This window comes from Lepidochelys kempii, chromosome 7 (genome assembly GCF_965140265.1).
Source record: "Lepidochelys kempii isolate rLepKem1 chromosome 7, rLepKem1.hap2, whole genome shotgun sequence".
Taxonomy (NCBI): Eukaryota; Metazoa; Chordata; order Testudines; family Cheloniidae; genus Lepidochelys; species Lepidochelys kempii.
The window spans coordinates 67567357-67587769 of NC_133262.1; the positions used below are offsets into that span (position 1 = coordinate 67567357).

General features: G+C 41.0%; 1 protein-coding gene and 1 long non-coding RNA gene across 4 annotated transcripts in view; one reads left to right on the top strand and one right to left on the bottom strand.

Annotated features, from left to right (window-relative positions):
* Positions 1 to 20413, top strand: part of LOC140914709 (uncharacterized) — a 149623-nt gene that overhangs the window by 125160 nt on the left and 4050 nt on the right. The window lies entirely within an intron of this gene.
* Positions 1 to 20413, bottom strand: part of ZCCHC24 (zinc finger CCHC-type containing 24) — a 154719-nt gene that overhangs the window by 116031 nt on the left and 18275 nt on the right. For all 3 annotated transcript variants that reach the window (XR_012159962.1, XM_073353236.1, XM_073353237.1), the window contains exon 2: positions 13642 to 13842. Coding sequence is in view for 2 of the 3 variants with exons in the window: in XM_073353236.1 (XP_073209337.1) it covers positions 13642 to 13842 (201 nt within the window). In the remaining variant the exon portion in view is untranslated. The remainder of the gene's footprint in view (positions 1 to 13641; positions 13843 to 20413) is intronic.

The window sequence follows — 20413 nt, forward strand, 5'->3', positions numbered from 1 at the left end:
GTGAAAAATACCGGGCCTGATTCTCCATTGTCATGTGCCTTGTGTAGTCATTTGCAACAGTGCAAAGTGAGAGTAAAATGCTACCGAATCAAAATGGTTGCATTTTTACGTCCACTTTGCATCGATGTATGTGATTACCAAGAATCAGCCTGACTGTTTCACCAATCTTCCCAACCCATGTAGTGATTGCATGGGACAGGAATATGTATATGACTTTTATATGACCATTTCAACTGTCACCTACCCATGCAAAGCAGACTGAGCAGATCACAGAATCATAGAAATGTAGGGCTGGAAAGGACCTTGAGGTTGTGTAGTCCATCTCCCTGTGCTGTGGCAGGATTAGAAACCCATGCTACAAATATTTGTGAGGGTGAAAGACTGAATCGCGGCTTGAGTTTGGGCCTCTTACTTTGCTGCCTGACATTGCACCATTTGAACTGTTGCATAAGTGGGTAGATACACATGCTAAAGTGGCAATATTGACTGGCTGGGCCATTGCTGAGTTTCATTGATTTCTTTGTAGGGACACCTGCAACATGGGTTAAAATTAACAGTGAGCTTCAAACTGATGCTTTGCATCTGAAGCCCCTGAACCTGGGGAAAATTCTGATTCTGCTCTGAACCCAGCTGAGATCCAAAAGTCCAAGTCTAGTTAAAATATGGCTATTCCTTATAACTTGTAATGTGTTTTTTAAAAAAGTCTATCGTCTACTGAATTCTGTTTAATGGAAATGAAGATCTCAGCAGAATTTTCCAAACTCTTATTCAGATTTTGCTAGTCAGAAAGTGAGTAGAAACAAAAGGTGCATAACAGTTTAATAGAAAATCAAGAACCATAGCTTAAGAATTGATTCATAAATCAAGAATGAATTACCCCCAGAATGTTCAATAATGATGGTAAAACTCCCTAACATTTTAATCAGTAGTCCATCCCAAGTTTCTGGTGTGTTAGCTATTAAACTGGCATTGATTAGTGTCTAGTATAAAATTCTTTCCCTTCTTTTCTTTAATTACCAAAAGAACACTGTAGCTTCTCTCTTCTGGAAGGGCGGGGGAGAAGTACAGAGGGAAATACTAGATCTGGGAAGAAAAGGTAGGCCCAGTTTTGGACCTATGAACCTTGGTAATAGCTTTTTAAACTACAATATTTCATTAACAATACATCAGTTTTGATTCCAGTACCTAGTATTAAAGGCTAATGAAAAGATTATATAACTTCTCAGTATGATTATAATTTAAGCTTGATTAGTAGCTTTGCTTAGTGTATTTTTGCTACTAGGGATCCAGGAAAGGATGTTTATGAGAATATTAAGCATTGCTTTCTGGAATTTGAAGATACAGACAGACCTGTTGCCAAAGTTTCATTCACTAAATATGCAAACAGGAAACATAGTCCAGTAGTTAAAGCACAGGACTGGAATCAGTATTCTATTCCAAGCACTTTCATTTGGTGAGTAGACAAATCACTAAACTGTTCTGTGCCTCTGTTACCTATCTGTAAAATAAGGATAACCATACATCTCTCGTCCATAGGAGTGCTGTGAAGTTACATTAATTAATTAATTCTTGTGAGATCCTTGGATGGAAGACAGATCATTAATTAGCTCAAACCAATTAACAGAGTGGTCAATTTGCACAGAATTCATTCTGTACTCAAAGTGTAAGTGCTGTAAGGTTGGGGAAGATGCATTGTATTTTTCATACAAAACAAAGCGGATGAATCCCTGTGTTATATACAAAATAGAACTCCGTCTTCTCTATGCACAATGACCTTCCATAATATAAGCAAAAATATGGCACAAGTGACTCTTTTAATACTATTAAGAGGGTGTCAAATATTTTAGAAGGAAAGATCAGAGCACTAAGAATGGCCTCTGTTGAAAATCAGTCAGAGCAAGCAAAGGAGTTGCTCTCATGAGATTATTGCCCTTGGATTTACAAGAAGATTAGCATGGCTGGGCTGACAGGTCTTCAAGGATGTATTTCAGCAAGTGTACAGAGGCACTGTCCTTTTCAAAGGTATACACTGAGTGGTGCTGCTGCACCAAGAACCTTCAATCAGTTCTTTGCTCTGGAACACTATTAATTTAAAGTTATAAAGTGTGACTTTCACAGTGCAAGAAGCAAACTGCAGCCAAATCAAACTTGTTCCAAGGACTAATGACCAGGTTTTTTTTTTTTTTGTATGTACAGTGACTTTTTAAGATGATAAACTATGAACATTAAACAAGCCCTTGAAGTGCCACAGCCAAGAGCCAACACTTTATTTTCTAATATGCACAATGATCTCTCAAACAAAAACTGTTCATCCCTGAGTCTCCCCCTGTAACTACAAGAAGGCTGACTGGCATGTGAGCAAACACGCACTGCACTGGTAATACCTCTACTCCAGACAGCATCACCTGGAATACTTCATTGATGGCGTGTAGTACGTGATGCAGCTCATACTTAATGTACTAGTGCTTGATGTCCATCGTTAACAGGGATTTTACAGCTACAGCTAAAGTGGTGGTTATCCAAATATATGTGGCTCCTTTTACCTCTAATGGCATAATCCAGACAGGGTGGTGCAGCTTCAGACAAACAAGACGGGAATGATTGTGCGTGGCTCTCAATGGCACAATTCAGGTAGAGTGGCAGAACGTCAGGAGAGTGGTGGATGAGTGTCTGTCTACCTCTGATTTCAAAATCTAGTTGAATAGATTGGACATCAGGAGGGAGGTAAATGGTTGATTGAATTACCTTTAAAGTCTGAATTGCTTAGGGAGGATAGGGCAACAGGAGGGAGGGGTACGATTGACTCATTTATTTTGCTGTCTACTCCCACTGGGATGGGATGATAACTGGAAAGAGAGGAATGTTTGGGTTTTGTCTCTCTCCCCAGAATCTCCCAGACTGTCCTGGGCAAATCAGAAAGAAAGCAAAAGGTTTGAGCAATAGCTGTCAGCTCTAGCCACTAGAAGCTGCTGGTTCCACGGCTGACAAGTAGAGGGGTGTTGCCTCCTCTGCTGCTTCCTTGTTGTTCTCTCCCTACCCGTTTCCCAGCTCCCTGCTCTATGCATTAGGAGGAGGGAAGGAGAGAAGGCGCCAGTCCATTCCGCCCCCATCCCCTCAGCTTTGGCAGCAGCTCCAGCCTGCAGGGGAAGAGATAAGGAGGCACGGAGAGGTGGGGGGTTGAAATCCTGGTGATGTCACTCAATAGGGAAAGAAGGACCATGCAGATGGGAGATACTCGGGTAGAGGGAAGAAAGGGGAGAGACACTACAGCTGGTGAAGTGAGGAAACAGGGGGCACAGTACAGGGAGTGACTACGGAAGAGGAAGAGAGAAGGAAGATGCTGGGAAGGGTGGTGAGTCTGAAAAGGGGGGAGAGAACAAACCTGGCACCCCTAAAAAGGCAACCCTGCCTTTTAAACAGCCAGGCTGTAGGACACTAATCTGAACCAAGCCCAAGCCTCATTGGGGTTCTTTATTTGTGGGCAGAACTGGAATTTTCATCCAATAAGAAATGCTGAAATTAGAATCAGAAGAGTGTCAAAATACTGATAAATTTCATGGAACGAAAAATTCCAGAAAGTTTCTAATCTGAACCACCAAAACAAAAATGTTGCCATTTTCGATTGAAACAAAACAATTTGTCATGTCAAAACGATACTTTGTTTTCAAATGAAAAGTGTTATTCCTCCCCCTCCCCAAAAAACGTCAATTTAAAACAAAAACTTTTCATTTTGCTATCCCAATTGGAAAATTGAAAAATGTTGCTGAAGTCATCATTTTCCCATGGAAAATTCCTGTTGGAAAATTTCATTGACATTTAAAATGTTGATGTCAATGAAACTACATTTTCCAATGGAAAAATATTTTGTCTCAAAAATTTCAACCCACTTTTTTGCAGGTTTTACTGTATATGCATTTTTGCTATAATGCATATGGGGTTTTGCTGCTCTTTTATGTTTTTGCAATATTGCACTGTAATTAATCATTATATATAAAGGCACGGTCATGGTGTAATCCGGCTCTGGTGGCAGTTTGATCTGATAGAGGAGGAGATCTTGAAAAAGAGTCAATACAATATCAGTATGGAGGTATGAAAATGTAGTTATTTAAATATTAAAGTAACCCAAAATACATCACACTGTCTATACAAATACATAGAAAGCCTCTGCTTATTTGGTGAAAAGCCCATGGAATTTTTTTCCTCTGGTGCTGGCAGCTAGTTGTGTTATGTTTTATCCTGCCCGTGTTGCATAGAAGGTGCTTGTTTTATGTTGCTGTGATTAATTTGAAACAGATTAGTTCATACTGATAATGAATTCAATACCCCCCAATCCTTCTCCCCATCATGAAACAACAGTCTGCTTGGAGGAGTTGCTTTTCTTTCCAGCCCCATCCCACAGGCTTTTCAGTGGGGGATCTATTCCACCTTGCTCATATTGACCTCTCTCTTATTAACATTAATAAGGAAGTTATAAAAGCTATAGTTTTGCCCTAATATTCCTCCTGCTTTGTCTATAGGTCACCTTATGGGAGAGTGAGAAAACAGATACTTCTCAGTTCTACCAAATAAAACCTTGTGCCTTTCAGAGGGAATGCTTACATTTAAGTTCCCAGCTGGATATTTAATTCAGGTTTATTAAGACATTTATTGCACACTGAGCAAATATCATTTTGTTAGTAAACAGTGTTAGGAATTGTGCAATGGATATGCACCTGTGGCTTGCTCCATAGCTCACTGAGGTCAGTGGCAATCCTCCCATTGACTTCAATGGGATTTGGATCAGGCCTGTGGTATATGATTTTTTTAAATCTAATTTGGCATGTTTATAGTAACCAAGTATTTTATTAACATATGCTGACATTCTTAATCAATTGAAGTATGATGCATATATTAGGGCCTATGTTTAACACTGTCCTTTTCTCTCCATCTAGGGTTACCAGAAAGCAACTGTGAAAAAACGGGACAGGGGTGGGAAGTAACAGGCGCCTATATAAGAAAAAAACCCAAAAAACGGGAGTGTCCCTTTAAAAAAGGGACGGATGGTCACCCTATCTCCATCCCACTTGATCTCAGTCAATGGGCAATAGGCTTTGAAATGAAATTGTGATTACAGAACTCACTATTCCACTGACATGAATGGGAGTTCCATGAAGGGTGATGCCACAGTACCAACCCCAAGGAAATCCTGGGGTTGACAATGGGCCTGTGACAGTGACAATGGGCCTGTGAAGTAGCCTCTTGCTCTAATCTAGTATGGTATAATAAAAATAGACTAACATGTAAGGCTAAAGCTCCAGTCAAAAGGCACCATAACCAACAATGGAAGATCTAGAACGACCTGTCGTCGAATTCTAAAATAGAATTCTAAAATAGCGGCGTATGTTATTTTTAGACCATTTCCCTTTCTAATATCTGTTTACATTCCATTTCCCCAAACTAAGAACGTTCATAGCACTAGCAGAGCGAAAGTAAGGTGGCTGTCTGAGAGACAGCACATCAGGAAATGTTTGTTTTCGGCTGGTTTGGTGCACTTTTTGGAACCCATACGCAGAATCCAAACGTATGTTACACAGGAAAGTGGCATAATAAAAATCAAAGGGGTCGATTGGAGATTTCTTTATTTTCTCTCTCTTTGTGTAGTCACTCTCATGTGCTTGGATTAGGATCCATTATCCTTTCTCAAAACAATATCAAACTTAATCCAAATTTCAAGGACCCTGCTACAGACAGAATTTTCAAACTGGAACTCCGTGAGCTTACTATGAAAGCACAGACTGTTTGGACTAATGTGCTATCACATGTGGCCACAATAGGCCCTTCTCTGCTTGCATACAGAAGTCTGAGTTACGTGCTGCGCTGCTAAATGATTTGAAGGCACAACACACACAGGTTATTCAGAATTTCAAAATGCAGACACCAGTGAGTGTTCTTCGATATCTCAGACCCTCAACCAGCTTAAGTTTCCAGTGTTGAAAGGGATGTTACAAAATCACAGACCACTGCACTGAGTTATTGTACACAAGACATCTGCACGTTTTCATAACAAAACTTGTAACAATCTGAAAACAGTTCTAAAACCCATAGTGCAAAGTTAAACAGCCCATGAGAAAAAACAAATCAACTAAGATTTGCTTTTTTCAAGCAGAGAATTTAAACAAATACATGTGAAAAAACCTGAACCAATTTCAAATCACATAAAACAAAAACAGTATGATTGAGATAGAAAGGGGAACAGAGTTAATATGCAATAATGAAATTTAAGGTTGAAAACTGCATATTGTTTCAGTGCATTAAAATGTGCAAACTTAGGACAGGATATTGTAAACACAGTATTTAGTTAAACATGTGCATAAGCGTTTTCAAGATCACAAACTGAGAATTAATCTCTGTTTCCAGAGATGTACGTATGTGGGAAAAAATGTCTTACGTAAATGGTTGCTTACAGTATATTTTAAAGATATAAGGCCAGATCCTCAGCGGATGTGAATTGGCTTCGTTATGTTTAACTCAGTGAAGCTACACTGATTTATACAAGCTGGGAATCTGGTCCATAACATATACAACTAAAACAAATTAATTCACTTTATTAAAAGTGTATGTTATTTTTTCTTACCATATATGTTGTTTGCAGTGTTGTTGTAGCCATGTTGGTCCCTGGATATGAAAGGTGGGTGAGGTAATATCTTTTATTGGACCAATGGCTGTTCGTTGAAGAGACAAGCTTTTGAGCTTCACAGAGCTCTTTTTTACCTTTTCCAGATCTGAAGAAGTGCTCTGTGAAGCTCAAAAATTTGTTTCTATCACTAAATTGGTCCAATAAAATATATTACCTCATCCACCTGGCCTCTCTCAGATGTTATATGATGTAAAAGGGGGCTAATTTCTTTATGTTACAAACCAGATATTTGTTTCACATTATATACAAACACATGTATGACATTTAAATATCCCAACTTTCCATATGTAAGACTCAGAAAGATAGAGGTTTGATAGCAGAGACTTGTGTGGAGGAGAGAACCAGATCTGGAGAATCCTTTTTAATTTCTGCCAGAATGCTAATATACTCCCATACAGTACAGGTGAAGAGTGCTCTCATTTCTGGATAGAGATGCACTGGATCAGAATCATCCTTGATCTTAAAGAAGTCAATGGTGTTACAGCAAGGTTGAATTTGGTCTGTTGTCTTCCTGTAGAATGTATATCACAGAATGTCCACTTACCCAGTGTAAGTAAAATACTACGTGGGCTGGTGGTTCAAATGCCATTTGTTTCTAACTAGAACTTGCATGATCCAGATCCTAAGTGATTCACAAATTCTGGGGACTGCAGCTTGTGAAATCCAGTCATATGTAACAACAAATGCCCATACTTATGGTCTCCAACCCAAGAAGATGGGGGAGTTATGCCAGCTAGCTTTGAAAGCCCTTGCTCTGCATTTGAGGGTTTGCAGAATCATGGGGATAATGTATCTGATCCCCAAATCCCCTGACTGAATAACAGTCCCAGGGCTGCAATCCCTGATTTGCCAGAAAGAATGTGTGCATTTGTTTGTAAGCCACACATATATTCACCAAGTCAAAAGGAGATCCTTCTGTGATCATCCCTAAAAATACCCCAATGCATTGTCAACATGTACTTCAGTAACTTGGCCAGAGGTTAGGGGTCTATTACTGGAGTGGGTGGGTGAGGTTCTGTGGCCTGCCATGTGCAGAAGGCCAAACTAGGTGATCATGATGATCCCCTCTGGCCTTAAAAAATTTGCGATTCTTTGAGTCTATGTAATTGTTTAGGATTTCTTCAGGATATGTGTGGATGATTGTAGCCTTAAATTAGCTGATGTTTCCATGACCTAGAGCTGGTTTTAAGGTCTCACAGTCTCTGACTTCCTGACCTGATTCTGGGGAACCATAAAGGTAAAGGAGGATCTCATCTTTCGCTTAAAAACAAAAGTAAATTTCTCTTCTTTTTATGAAGAGCCTTGACACACACCAACCACTTGGGTTGACAGCTTGTCACTTTTTTGTAAAGATTAGATTCTTCACCATCCCTATCACAGCTACCCAGAGCTGCCCTTTGGTGTCTGTTAAAAAACAAAAGCCACACATCCTTTGAATCTTGGGCACGCTCCAGATCAGTTGACCGTTGTAGGGAGCAGTACCGCTCAGGTTACCACTTACGGTCCGAGGGTCACTACAAGCTCCCAACCAGAGGGCTGCCTCCTGACCCAACTCTGCTGCAGAGCAGCCAGCTTGATCTCTGATCACAAGGAGAGACAGCTCAATAGCATGAGGCAGCATGGTCTTGTGGACTAAGTAATGGACAGAGTGTGGGATTAAGCTCAGTTTATAACTGATGTGGGTCAGTCCATATGGAAAAAATGTCTAAACTTGAGTGCCTGAAATTAGGCATCTCAATCCAGATATGCTGAGTGTCACTCTCATTGACCTGAATATGTATATAGCTTTTATAGAGTCTGATTCAAAGCCCATGGAAATACTCCTCTTATTAGTTGCAATGACTTTGAATCATGCCGATATAGTGATTTTCATCCCTAGATCCCAAAATGCTTTGCAAGTGTCATTATTCACTATGCCTGTGTCTATACTGGTACATATATATTTATGTAAATATATATATACACCTCTGTATGTATATAGCTATCATCTACATATACGTACATATATATTCACAGAATATAAACAAGGTGGTGGAAGATATTCAAACACAAGTTTATGTACCTTTCAACTCTCCTTGGGTGGGATTAATGATTCAGTGTTTACAGTACCTGAGCGCGGAATTAAGACCACCACCTATATTTTCCAGGGCGTCTTACATACTGTCTCCATGATGAGAGTTCCTTTCCAATGTAGTGAGTTCAAATGGTTCCCTCTTTGTTGACAAGACCGTTCTAGACAGCTTGGCAACGACTAAGGGGTCAGAAGAATTCTTTGGCCAGCATTCAGAACCACATGGCTGAAGCCATAAACGTGGGATGATGTTTACCTGACAGGCCATGCATGTAGTCTTACAACAGGTCTTGCAGGCATTTGGGTAGTGATGGGACACAGAGACCGAGCAGCTGGAATCAGTGCTTGGCAGAAGCAGCAGACAGAGAAGGGGTTTGGCTGGAAGTTTTGAACACAGACCTGTTTTGCTGGAGCCCTGAGATTGAACTATATTTCTGTTAGCTTTGTTACTGCCTTTGCTGTTAATCCACCCTTGCTCAAAGCAATAAAGGGAACTATCAAATTATAAATATAGCCTAGGAAAGACTATCCTGAATCTGCGTCCACTCATTCCTCTCCCAACAAGGAATTAAAACAGTCCAGAAGCCCAAGCATTTTGTGAGTTCCCGGAAGTTGGGGGGTAGGTGGGGGGGGAGGGAAGGGCATGGAGGGATGGAGGGAGGGAGAGAGAGTGTGTGTTTAAAAGTACACATAAAACTAGTACAGTTAATACATGATAGTGTGATGTGGTAAAGAGATTTTATTGTTTCATTGGCTTGAGTTTGGGATAGCTGTATAAATCAAGAGTGGTGAAGCAGTGAGTGAGTTACCCAGATTATCCCAAATGGATGCCAATAAGATATTTATATCACAACGTGCCATCATGTATTGGGTATATGCCACCTATATCTCTGGGGAGGAATACCATTTTACAAATATTGTAGATTTTTCAAAAAAAATTGAGACTCCAACTATAACACCTGGGAAGCAATAAAACCTTCTAAAAATGACCTAAAATAGATTTTCTACACATCCCCATCCCCCCAGACTGATATTCAGCTTCAATATTTCTGGATCTTTCCTGTTGGAAAGTGAGTATTGTCTCCAACTTCTAGCCTTGCAGGGCTGAGAGATATCTGACTAGAAAATCATGACATTTTGTCTATATGATAGCTGTTACTGGCCCAAGACTGAATATTACCTGTCTTGGGGAAGATGTAGAGGGTGAGGTCAGAGGCAAGATCTGAGATTTAGGTTAGGGTGGAATTGTGTAGGACCTTGATAACAAGGACAAGAAGCTTCTACACAAATTAATGTGTGTGCGCATATGCCCATCTGTGAACAAAGAAAAAAGTTCTCACATTACCTATCATTTTAAATTAATTATGTTGAATGTTTGCCATTGTTAGATATAATTACAGAGATCCAAATTAAATTGAGGTGTGATGCTTTTGGCCTCAATCCTGTAGTCATTCTATGATTGAAAGTCCTGTTGAAATCAGTGAGAATTTTGCATTTGAAAGAATAGTAGATGCCTGACTGGAGTGGAAGTTTAGCTGTTTTGGCTACTTGGATTCAAAAAATTAGTTCAGAGCAAGTCTAGGAACAGATGGAAAAAAGTGATTAGTTGAAAGTGTTGTCCTCTTGGCACAATGACAATGTGACGAAACCACACGGAAACAGCTGGGTCCCAAATAATTGGGTTTACTAAATATACACAAACCTACAGTGTCTAGCTGCATACATACTACTGCTCTTACTGGTTTCAGGGAGCTTCTAAAAACATAGAATACATTGAGCGCCACTAGATGGCTCACAACTATTTAAAGGTATATTACCCTATTTCTACATGCTCCAAAAAAGCGACAGTAACCATGATCTTACAACAGTCTTTAGGGATCCCAAAAACCTTTGTAAAATCAGAGCTTTATAAAATCATATTTCAGGTTTGATACAAATGCATTGAGATGGAACTTCAAATGAAAAGAAGCTTTGGATATCTGAGGTGCTAGAAAATCAGATTCTACCTGTTGTGATTTATGCTTCTGGACTGGGTCATCTCTCAAGGTGTAATCTGAAATAAGTGCTTATATTTCTGTCAGAATGGTATAACGTCAACTCATATGGCAGTAGGAAAAGCAAACAGTATGTTGTTATGTTTGCAACAAGGAGAATAAGGGAGGATTAAAAAGTCCTGAAGTTAGGTAATTTTTTTATTATGTAGAAGAAACTCCATAACAAAATCTGTTTCTTATTAGGCAATTATATAAAAAAGAAAGAACAAGAATATAAATACCATGTGATTTACTGGTTTGCATATTGTCCAAGTCTGATTATTTTATCTTTCCCCCTGTCCGAATTAAAACATATTTTAAAATACGGAGTAATATTTTTAACCATTGTACCATATTCAAAATAGCTTTTGTTTTCGCTGACACTGGGAGGAATTAACCACCAAACCCTACAGCTATTACACAGTATATTAATCATTTTAAAAACCAAAATCAATTGCAGTTAGAGGGATTGGTAAAATGAAGGGGTTTTATAACATGTACCCCGATCCTGCAACTGGATCCATGCTGTTGGACCCGTAAGTTTGCACTGAGTTCCCACTGAAGTCAGTGGGGTGCCATATGTGGATCTGATTCCAGATTCAAGGCATTTGAAAATAAGACCCTGATTCTACAAAGCACTTAAGTACATGCTTAACTTTAAGCACGGGTTTAAGTACATCACTATTCAACAAAGCACTCAACTGCAGGCTTGAGTCCCAGTAAAGTGCTTGTGTTTAAGTGCTTTCCTGAATCAGGGTTTATTTTTGATATTACACACAATACTGACCTAATTTCATACCACCTCCCCTAAATATGGTCTGAAAGTATACACTGATATACAAACACACAGGCACATAGATATATTTGTTTATATAATATTACAACTCAGCCACAGAGCACATATTGTAGGTAGTATTCTCCATTCCTGTTTTGGTTCAACGGATAGCTTAATATATTATTGCTTAAATCATAATAACTCAGATCCTCAATAGTATTTCAATGGGAGTTAGATGCCTAAATACCTTTGAGGATCTGGGCCAACATGCATACAAAAATTGGATAGAGTGTACAACACAGTCAAGTTAACCTTGCTGTAGGAACCTTAACTTTTGCATGTGCTGTGCTTTAATTGGCATTAACCGATTTTCTTTTTTTTTAAGTTATTTTCCTTAACTAACCCTGAATCTCCATTCAAGATATTGCTGATCATTCTCTGGGGACAATCTACACAAGCCACTGCCCAAAATGTACTGATTGTTAGGGAACCTGTTGCATTTCTCTCATACATACACAGAACTGCACTGTTATCTCACACAATATTGCATTGGAGTCCACTGCTGGGTATATTCAGTACAGTTACAGTTAGTATATTTCTATCCTAGTATTGAACAATGTATGTTATCACACGATCATTTCTGTGTATTTTGCAAGTACATGCTAAATGGAGTCAATTAAAAATTAAAACACATTTCTAAATAATTTTTGACTCATTCCTGAACAAAATGCTCCATTCAGTGTATTCTGAAACAATACAATGTACAATATTTTGAAGTGCGTTTGCCAAGCTGCATGGGGCATTTTTGTCCCACAACTTCCCTTAAAATCAGAAGGAGATATGCAGCTAAAACTTCATGGAGATAACCCCCTCTTTGGTTCACACCTCTGTGACCAACTGCAACAGGAACATACTCAGTTAAAGCTCATCTGACTTTAGACTCAATTTCATGCAGACCTTGCTTAGCAGGCAAACATTCCTTCTGCCTGCAATTCTGGCTTTTATATGTCTGACACCCCTAGCTGCCATGGACTGCAGTCAATTTTACTGAGAGAACAAAGCTTACATGTTAAGAAGCGGAGTTGAAACTGATCTAGAGGATGCCACTAAACGTGCACTTCTGTATTTTTGGAATGCCATCAGCATTTTTTTTGCCTCCGGACTCTAAGTACATTGCTTGTTGGAGCTGTGAAAGTTTGAACCGTCTCTACTTCTGTGGGAACCAGAGCACCTCAGCAATGCCAAGCTGAAACCTGAGAAGATGGGAAAACCTGGCACGCTGGGTTTTGGCTCTTCAGAGAAGAAATGCAAATTAGTATATGGTTTTAGTGCACATTACTGTACCCCACATCTTGAAGGAAATAATGTTACCCGTTTTGCTATTGCAAAGGCAATCTACTAAGCCAAGAACTATCAAGAACTCTAGTCAAGTAGCATAAACCTCTTATATATCAGGCAAGGAACATTTTGCACTAGCTATACCTGGAGCTTGGGTTCCTGCAACAGTGTCTTAAGTTTTTCATCTGATATAGCATTTTCTCTTTCCTTACAGTGTTTAGTGCTGGGTACTTCCATTACTTGCTATATTTTTTATTAAATGTTATATCCAAAATAACTAAGAAACGTGCAGCTTTAAAATGAATTTAGCATAATCTTCAAAATGGAAAATTACACAGTAACAACCTTTACCATTGCCAAAATCTACCCACTCACTTGCCTAGAGTGAGGTGTTTTTTGGGGGAGGGAGGCACATTTGTGTAGGTGCAGGGGTGCTGAAAGTCATTGAATCAAACTGCAAACCCAGTATATAATGGAAACCACTTTGAGCCAGGGGGTGAGACGACATCCCCCACACCCCTAGTTCCAGCACCTATGGGTAGGTGGGGCCGACACACAAGTAAAATGTCACGGTAACAGGCCCCATGATAACAGGTGGATGAAAAGAACCTTGGTCTGGCCTGGTAAAACTGTCAAGACATTTCTGCAAAGCTGCTCTGAAAAAAAAAAAGTGAGTCAAGTTCAGGAAATTGTCTCATTAGATGAGTGGTGAGGTGAAGACTCTTACAGACCATCACACATCACTTACCTGTGGACAGTCTTTGATGTAGTGTCCCTTGTTAAAACAGAGGTGACATAGGTAGTTAGGAGGTGGCCTCTTGCTGGGTTTTCTGGCTTCCGAGGAGAGGGATAGGTCAGAGAAATGCTCAGTGAGTGAGCTTAACCCATCCACTATGTTGTTAAGAGAGCCATAGGGAGAAGCACTCTTATACAGACTGCTACTCAGCGCCTGCAAAAAAAGAAAGAAAGATAGTATTGTACTAAAGGTTCTTCTAAGAGTGAGCTGAACAGCAGCAGGCTAAAAATAGCAGCAGGAACTTGGAGAGAGTCTTTTCATTAAGAACAGGGCTGCATACTTTGTGAAAGCAATATATGGGCCATTAATATAGAGGCCTCTTGGTTGTAAGCCTAAAGATAGCACGATGGATCAGGTTATCCCATTGGTGGAGAAAGTACTGAGCTCACCACAAAAAGAAAAGGAGTACTTGTGGCACCTTAGAGACGAACCAATTTATTTGAGCATAAGCTTTCGTGAGCTACAGATGCATCCGATGAAGTGAGCTGTAGCTCACGAAAGCTCATGCTCAAATAAATTGGTTCGTCTCTAAAGTGCCACAAGTCCTCCTTTTCTTTTTGCGAATACAGACTAACACGGCTGCTACTCTGAAACCTGAGCTCACCACAGTTCACTCATCCCAGCCTGGCCACGAAACGATGATTGCTTTCTGATGTGATACCCTACCACAGTCATGGAGTGGTTAGAGCTTCCAAGCAAAGTGCTGAAGAGTGACCCACAAAAAGGAACATTTTTGGTGTCCACAACTATTTGAAGGGATAATATTGAAACCAGAGAAATGAAAAGAACACCAATAAAAATGTAAATGTTAATTTGCAGGCTGCTTGATGAGACAATAAACACAGTGTCCTGAGTTTTAAAGTCAAACAATAAGAAGTGCTCAGATCCGGGGGAAACTGCTGTGATTTAACTATTTCCTCATAAATAGCAAATACTCAGTTTTATCTTTCATCTGCAAGGTATCTCCACTTTCTTCAACCAGCAAATCAAAACTAAAGGAAGCCCAATTTGCCATTCTGAAGCTTCAAAACAGCAGGAAACTCATAATCGCCTACATAGGAATTAAGTGACAACAAAAAGAAAAGGAGGACTTGTGGCACCTTAGAGACTAACCAATTTATTTGAGCATAAGCTTTCATGAGCTACAGCTCACTTCATCGGATGCATGCAGTGGAAGAGCTACAGCTCACTTCATCGGATGCATGCAGTGGAAGAGATTTTCCACGGCATGCATCCGATGAAGTGAGCTGTAGCTCATGAAAGCTTATGCTCAAATAAATTGGTTAGTCTCTAAGGTGCCACAAGTCCTCCTTTTCTTTTTACGGACAGAGACTAACATGGCTGCTACTCTGAAAAGTGATAACAAGTATTCATTCTCTTTAATGCCCTGGGGCACAACAGAATAGTAACTGGCTGATAGGAGCTTTAAAACATAAAGAATAGCTTTTTCTCTGGGTTTTGCAACATGGCAGTTGTGCAGACAGGACCACAGCATGGACAGTTGTTCCCACCCAATGTTTGGGGAGGACACATTTGCCAGGGTAATGTAAGAAATTTGCACTTGTACTTATTAGGCCTGGTTCTCCTCTCACACTATTGTAACCTCACTGATTCAGTGCAGTTACTCCTAATTTACACTGATGTGCAACTAGAATCAGACCTGTTCTGTGACCATATTTTTTTCAGTGCTGTCAATCAGAAACTTTTAATGAGGGCCAAAAAATGAATTAAAAATCCTTTATATAAATAAATGCTAGAAGCTGAGATTTAGTGAGTTTGTGAAATTAATTCACTAATCTTTGAAAACCTCAGATATTCATGATTTCTGTCCATCTGATGTGATGCTCAAATAATAAAGGAGTCACATAGGGATAGCTGAATAAGACTCAAACATGGATCTCTGCATAATTTGAAGGTATCGCTACATCCTAGGACAGTGGCTTTGGATATGCAAGTGAAAATTAGGTGCAAGCTACACTTTGCAATCTCATTTAGCCACACCAGAGGCAAAAGTGACCAGTTACACAACTGATGAAGGGTCTAGTAGATAGGGCACTGGATTGGGAGTCAGGAGACTTGCATTCTGTTCCTGACTTTACCAGTGACTTGCTCTGCGACCCTGGGAAAGTCATTGCAACACTCTCTGCCTCAGTTTCCCTCTTATCCTTTGTCTTGTCCAATTGCATTGGAAGCTTTTTGGGGTGGCACAGTCTGTACTGTGTGTTTGTACAGGGCACTGTGCAAAGAGTCCTAATCTCCGTTGGGGGTCGCTATCTGTACTTACCTGGTGGACCTGATTCTCCCCTCATTTTACACCAGTGTAACCCAGGAGGAGCTACATTAGTATAGTAGCACATGGCATAAATTTGGTGAGCGAAGAATTGGGACCTCTGTCTTCGGGGTTGATTCTGTACATTTTGAAAATGAAAATTATCCCAGCAAGTGACTGAAAAGTTCTAACTGCTTCAGTTGTCAAGTGACTAAAGATGCTACAATAGTCATCAGCACTTATTTTCTAGGATTATGGAATTCCGTAGGAATGAAAAAATCTTGGCAACAAATTGGTAAGAGGAAGGAGAAGTGCCATGGAACCCAGATTGTTGTTAATTAAGAGACTTCAAGAAGTTCTTCTCTCCCAAGTAGCCACTTTCACTTACACACACTTGGAATAATATGAAATGTTTTTAATAGCACATTTTGACTGAAGACTCTCCAAGTGTTTCATGTGCATTAAATAATTATGCTCCTCAGCTGCCCTGTGAAATAGCTATATTATCCCCATTTTACAGATCAGTGACTTTACATACAGCGAGTGAGAAATTCCACTCCCTCCACCCCCAGCAGAAATCCACAGATCTTCCTTGGGTTGGGACACATGCAAGTCCTCTGCAACTCATGGGGAGGACACGAAGCTACAGTACAATCCGCACATGGGTGCTTTTTCTTCTCATAGGACCCAATCCAATGCCCATTCTTGACAAGAGGAGTCCTTCATTTGACTCCCATGGGCACTGGATTGGGCCTGTAGATTCCAAAGGTGGCCACTTTCCATTCCCCATCCATGAGCTACTGAAGCCTCATGGCTGTGTTTTATGTTGGTGTATGCAGGTGCTACCCTAGGGCTTGCAGAGGGAGCCTACTTGGCCATTCCACTAGCACCACATTGTACCCTCTCCTACAGCAGTGAATATCACTGAGAGAGCACACAATTTGTCCCACAGTGAGTCAGTGGTCTAATACTGACCACCATACTTTGTAATCACCAAACACTATCACTGGAAAATTCCCTTTGAGCTGTGCCGAGATTTATAGAATCCATCAGATGTTGGCAGTGAGAGGGTTAACTCTCACTCCCCAAGCAGAGGAAAGACCACAGCCACATGTCCTAATTACAAGGATTGTGAGGGTAGGAGGGCTGGGCCAGCTGTGGTGAATTAAGGAGTTCCCTATTAGGCTGTATCAGGGATGTGGGTTAACTGGTGTTAGGAATTAGTGTCTTCTGGTTGGGAGAGGATGAAAATGCTAGTTGGCAAAGCCTGTCTGTCTCTTTCCCCCAATGACTGTGCAAAGCTTTGATTTGCTTTAGTTGAATCATGGGGATCTAAGCTGAAGGAAGCATTTGGAAATCTCAGTTTAAGTCCCCTATTGTAGAAAAGTTTGTCTGTGTTCAGAGTGTGGATGCACCATCCAATCAGATTTCAAGTCCCTTGTGTCCTGGTTCTGTCTGGGTATGCGGCTTTTTCACTGGTCAGAGAACTCACACACATTTATTTTGTAAAGTGCTCGTTAACTGAGTACATTAGCTCAGCTGTAAGAAGCAGGGTTAACTCTGTATATTTGGTGACCCCATGTGTGAGAAGGATGGCTGTAGTCCTATCCAGCCTCCTTATTCAAGCCTACATAGGCATGTTGGGTAACATTTTCAAGGATGCTTAAGTGATTTAGGTGTTAAGAGCCAAAGTCTCTTTTGAAAATGAGGTTTGGGCTACTAAGTCACTTGGACACCCTTGAAAATCTTATCTGGGTTGCTCCTTCCTTGGCAGAGACCACCTCCTATGCTCTTTTCAGGACTCCCATGCCAAAAGGAAGACTAGAGAACCATGAAATCTGAGTTTGCTTCTCCAGTTACTTAAAAATGGAGACCAGGGCAGCAATAAGAACAAGATGACACAACACCACAATTTAATTTATGTTTATATATAATAAAAATAAAATAGGCCCTTAGCTCGGAGTGGCTATGCTGCACTTTTGCTCTAAAACTTCCTTTTGGTGAGAGCACCAGCTCAGATCTAAAGGCAGTGAGCAAAGATGGGAATGCTAGCATAGACAAGGCTCTGGTGTTTGTACCATGATGAGTCCTGCTCAGAACAGACCTGAGAACACATTTGCTAAAGTGCTGGTAGTGCCCTGTCATCTGTTCGTGGAGTTGAACCAGTTCTAGTAACAATGGGAGATGCCATGGGAGAAGAACCTACTGTTGTCAAGGCCTCCCAGGGTTGGGGACCAAAACAGCCAGGCAGATGAAACAACAGGAGTCAGAGTTCCCCTGAGCAGCTCCCTGTTGAACTTTAAAAAGCCAGCTCCTATACGACCAGAGGAGTTAGTGAACAAGAGGGGCAAGCCGGGGAGTTTTGCGAGAGAGTTTTCCAGGTGAAGGAGGAATGACTACGTGATCTTTGAGGTGAGTTTGTTTGTTTGTTGTGTGCTCGCTGTTTGATTTTAGCATGTAGTGTGGCCTGTTTGGGGGGAAGTGCCTGCACCTAGCAGCCCGCTAGGCAAGGCTGACGGCTTCTTGATGAAGCTTTGATCCCTCATCCTTTAGGATCCATTAACTAGGGGCAGGGCTACTCAGGGAGAACCGGGGTTTAAAAAGCCAGCTTCTAAGTGACCAGAGGAGCTACCAAACGGGGGAGTTTTTTGTGAGGGGGTTTAGAGCGGGAGCATGGGAATCAGATACACCTAACATTCAGACAATAAACAACTTCCACACCACCCCCTGCCAAAAAAAACAACACCTCCCCACAAAAAAGCTGAAGGAGTAAAAATAATATAGGCAGAAGTCCAGCAGCAGAGATGGGAGAGAGAGCCTAACCCTAATCATGTATGATTACTTGCCTGGTGGCCAGGTGGCGTATGTGTGCATTCAGTGCAAGGAGCTCCTGGCCCTCAGAGACCAAGTATGGGCTCTTAAGACCAGAGTAGATGAACTGGAGGAGCTAAGGGAGACAGAGGGGTACAAGGTGAGACTTTCTGGGACACAGTGCGGTCCCACCCGTAGTCTGACTGCTTTTGTGCTGCTGAAGAGGATTAAAGTCTTGGGGAAGGACATCATCAAACTGGAATGAAGGGAAACGATCCTATAGTTGGGACCCTCCTTCCAGATGATGCTGTGGTATCCTCTTGCAATGAGGATACCTGTCTGGGGGAGGGAATCCCAGTTATTAGGAAGAAACAGGTAACAGTAATGGGGGATTCGATCATTAGAAATATGGATAGCTGGGTTTGTGATGACCGGGACAATCACACAGTCAATTGCTGGCTGGGTGCAAAGATTGCAGATTTCTCGAGACTTGTAGTCAGACTTATCTGCAGTGCTGGGGAGGAGCCAGTGGTTGTGGTAGGAGAGAGGTTCTCGAGGCCAAATTTAGGCTGCTAGGCAAGACATTAAAGTCCAAGACCTCCATGGTAGCATTCTTCGAAATGCTTCCAGTTCCACACTCAAGACCAGTTAGATTGGCAGAACTGCAGGATCTCAATGTGTGGATGAGATGATGGTGTAGGGAGGAGGGATTTAGGTTTATTAGGAACTGGGAAACTTTTTGGAGAAGGGGGAGCCTACAGAGGAAGGATGGGCTCCACCTCAACCACACTAGAACCAGATTGCTGGCATGTAAAATTAAAGAAGTCATAGAGGAGTTTTTACAATAAAGGGCTGGGGGAACAGGTGCAGAGGAACACATGGTTCAGACACAGCCATCTGTTTGGGGAGGATCTATTAACAGGGATTCTCTATATGCTAGTAAAGAGCAGAGAACAGAAGTTGAGAAAAGTACAGGTAGGAACTGAAGAGAAAGTTAACCGAAAAAGAGTTCCATTCAATTACATAACATGAAGGCAGACAACTAAAAAGTGACAAAAGTGCTTATACAAATGCTAGAAGCCTAAATACTACGAGTGAACCTGAGTGCCTCGTATTAAATGAGGATATTGATATAACAGGCATCACAGAAACATGGTGGAATGAGGACAATCAAGGAGACATGGTAATACCAGGGTACAAAACACAGGAATGGCAGAATAGGTGGAGCTGATGGGGGAGATGCACGAAATATGAAAGAAAGCATAGAATAAAAAAGTAAAAAACTTCAGTAAAAACAAAGTAAAAAACTTCAGCCCTATAATAAGGGTGAAGTGTTGGTGAAGTTGCTGAGGCCACAGGAAAGTAGCCCAGGGAATCATAGCAGCATTTTGAGCAGTTGAAAGCTACGCAGTGGCCCATTGCTGCTATTCATAGGATCCCTGGGTCAGGACCCAGAGTAGTGAGTGGGCCCGGATCCCCTCACCAGCCACAGGTGAAATAAATTACTCCCTGAGGAGAGCTTTGAACCTAACCCCAGAAAGAGGAATGAAGACCCTGAAAAGGGTCAGCAATTTACTGAATATGGAACTGTGATACAACCCAGGAAGGGGACCTAACCTATTTAGTGTCTCAACTGGAGAGCTG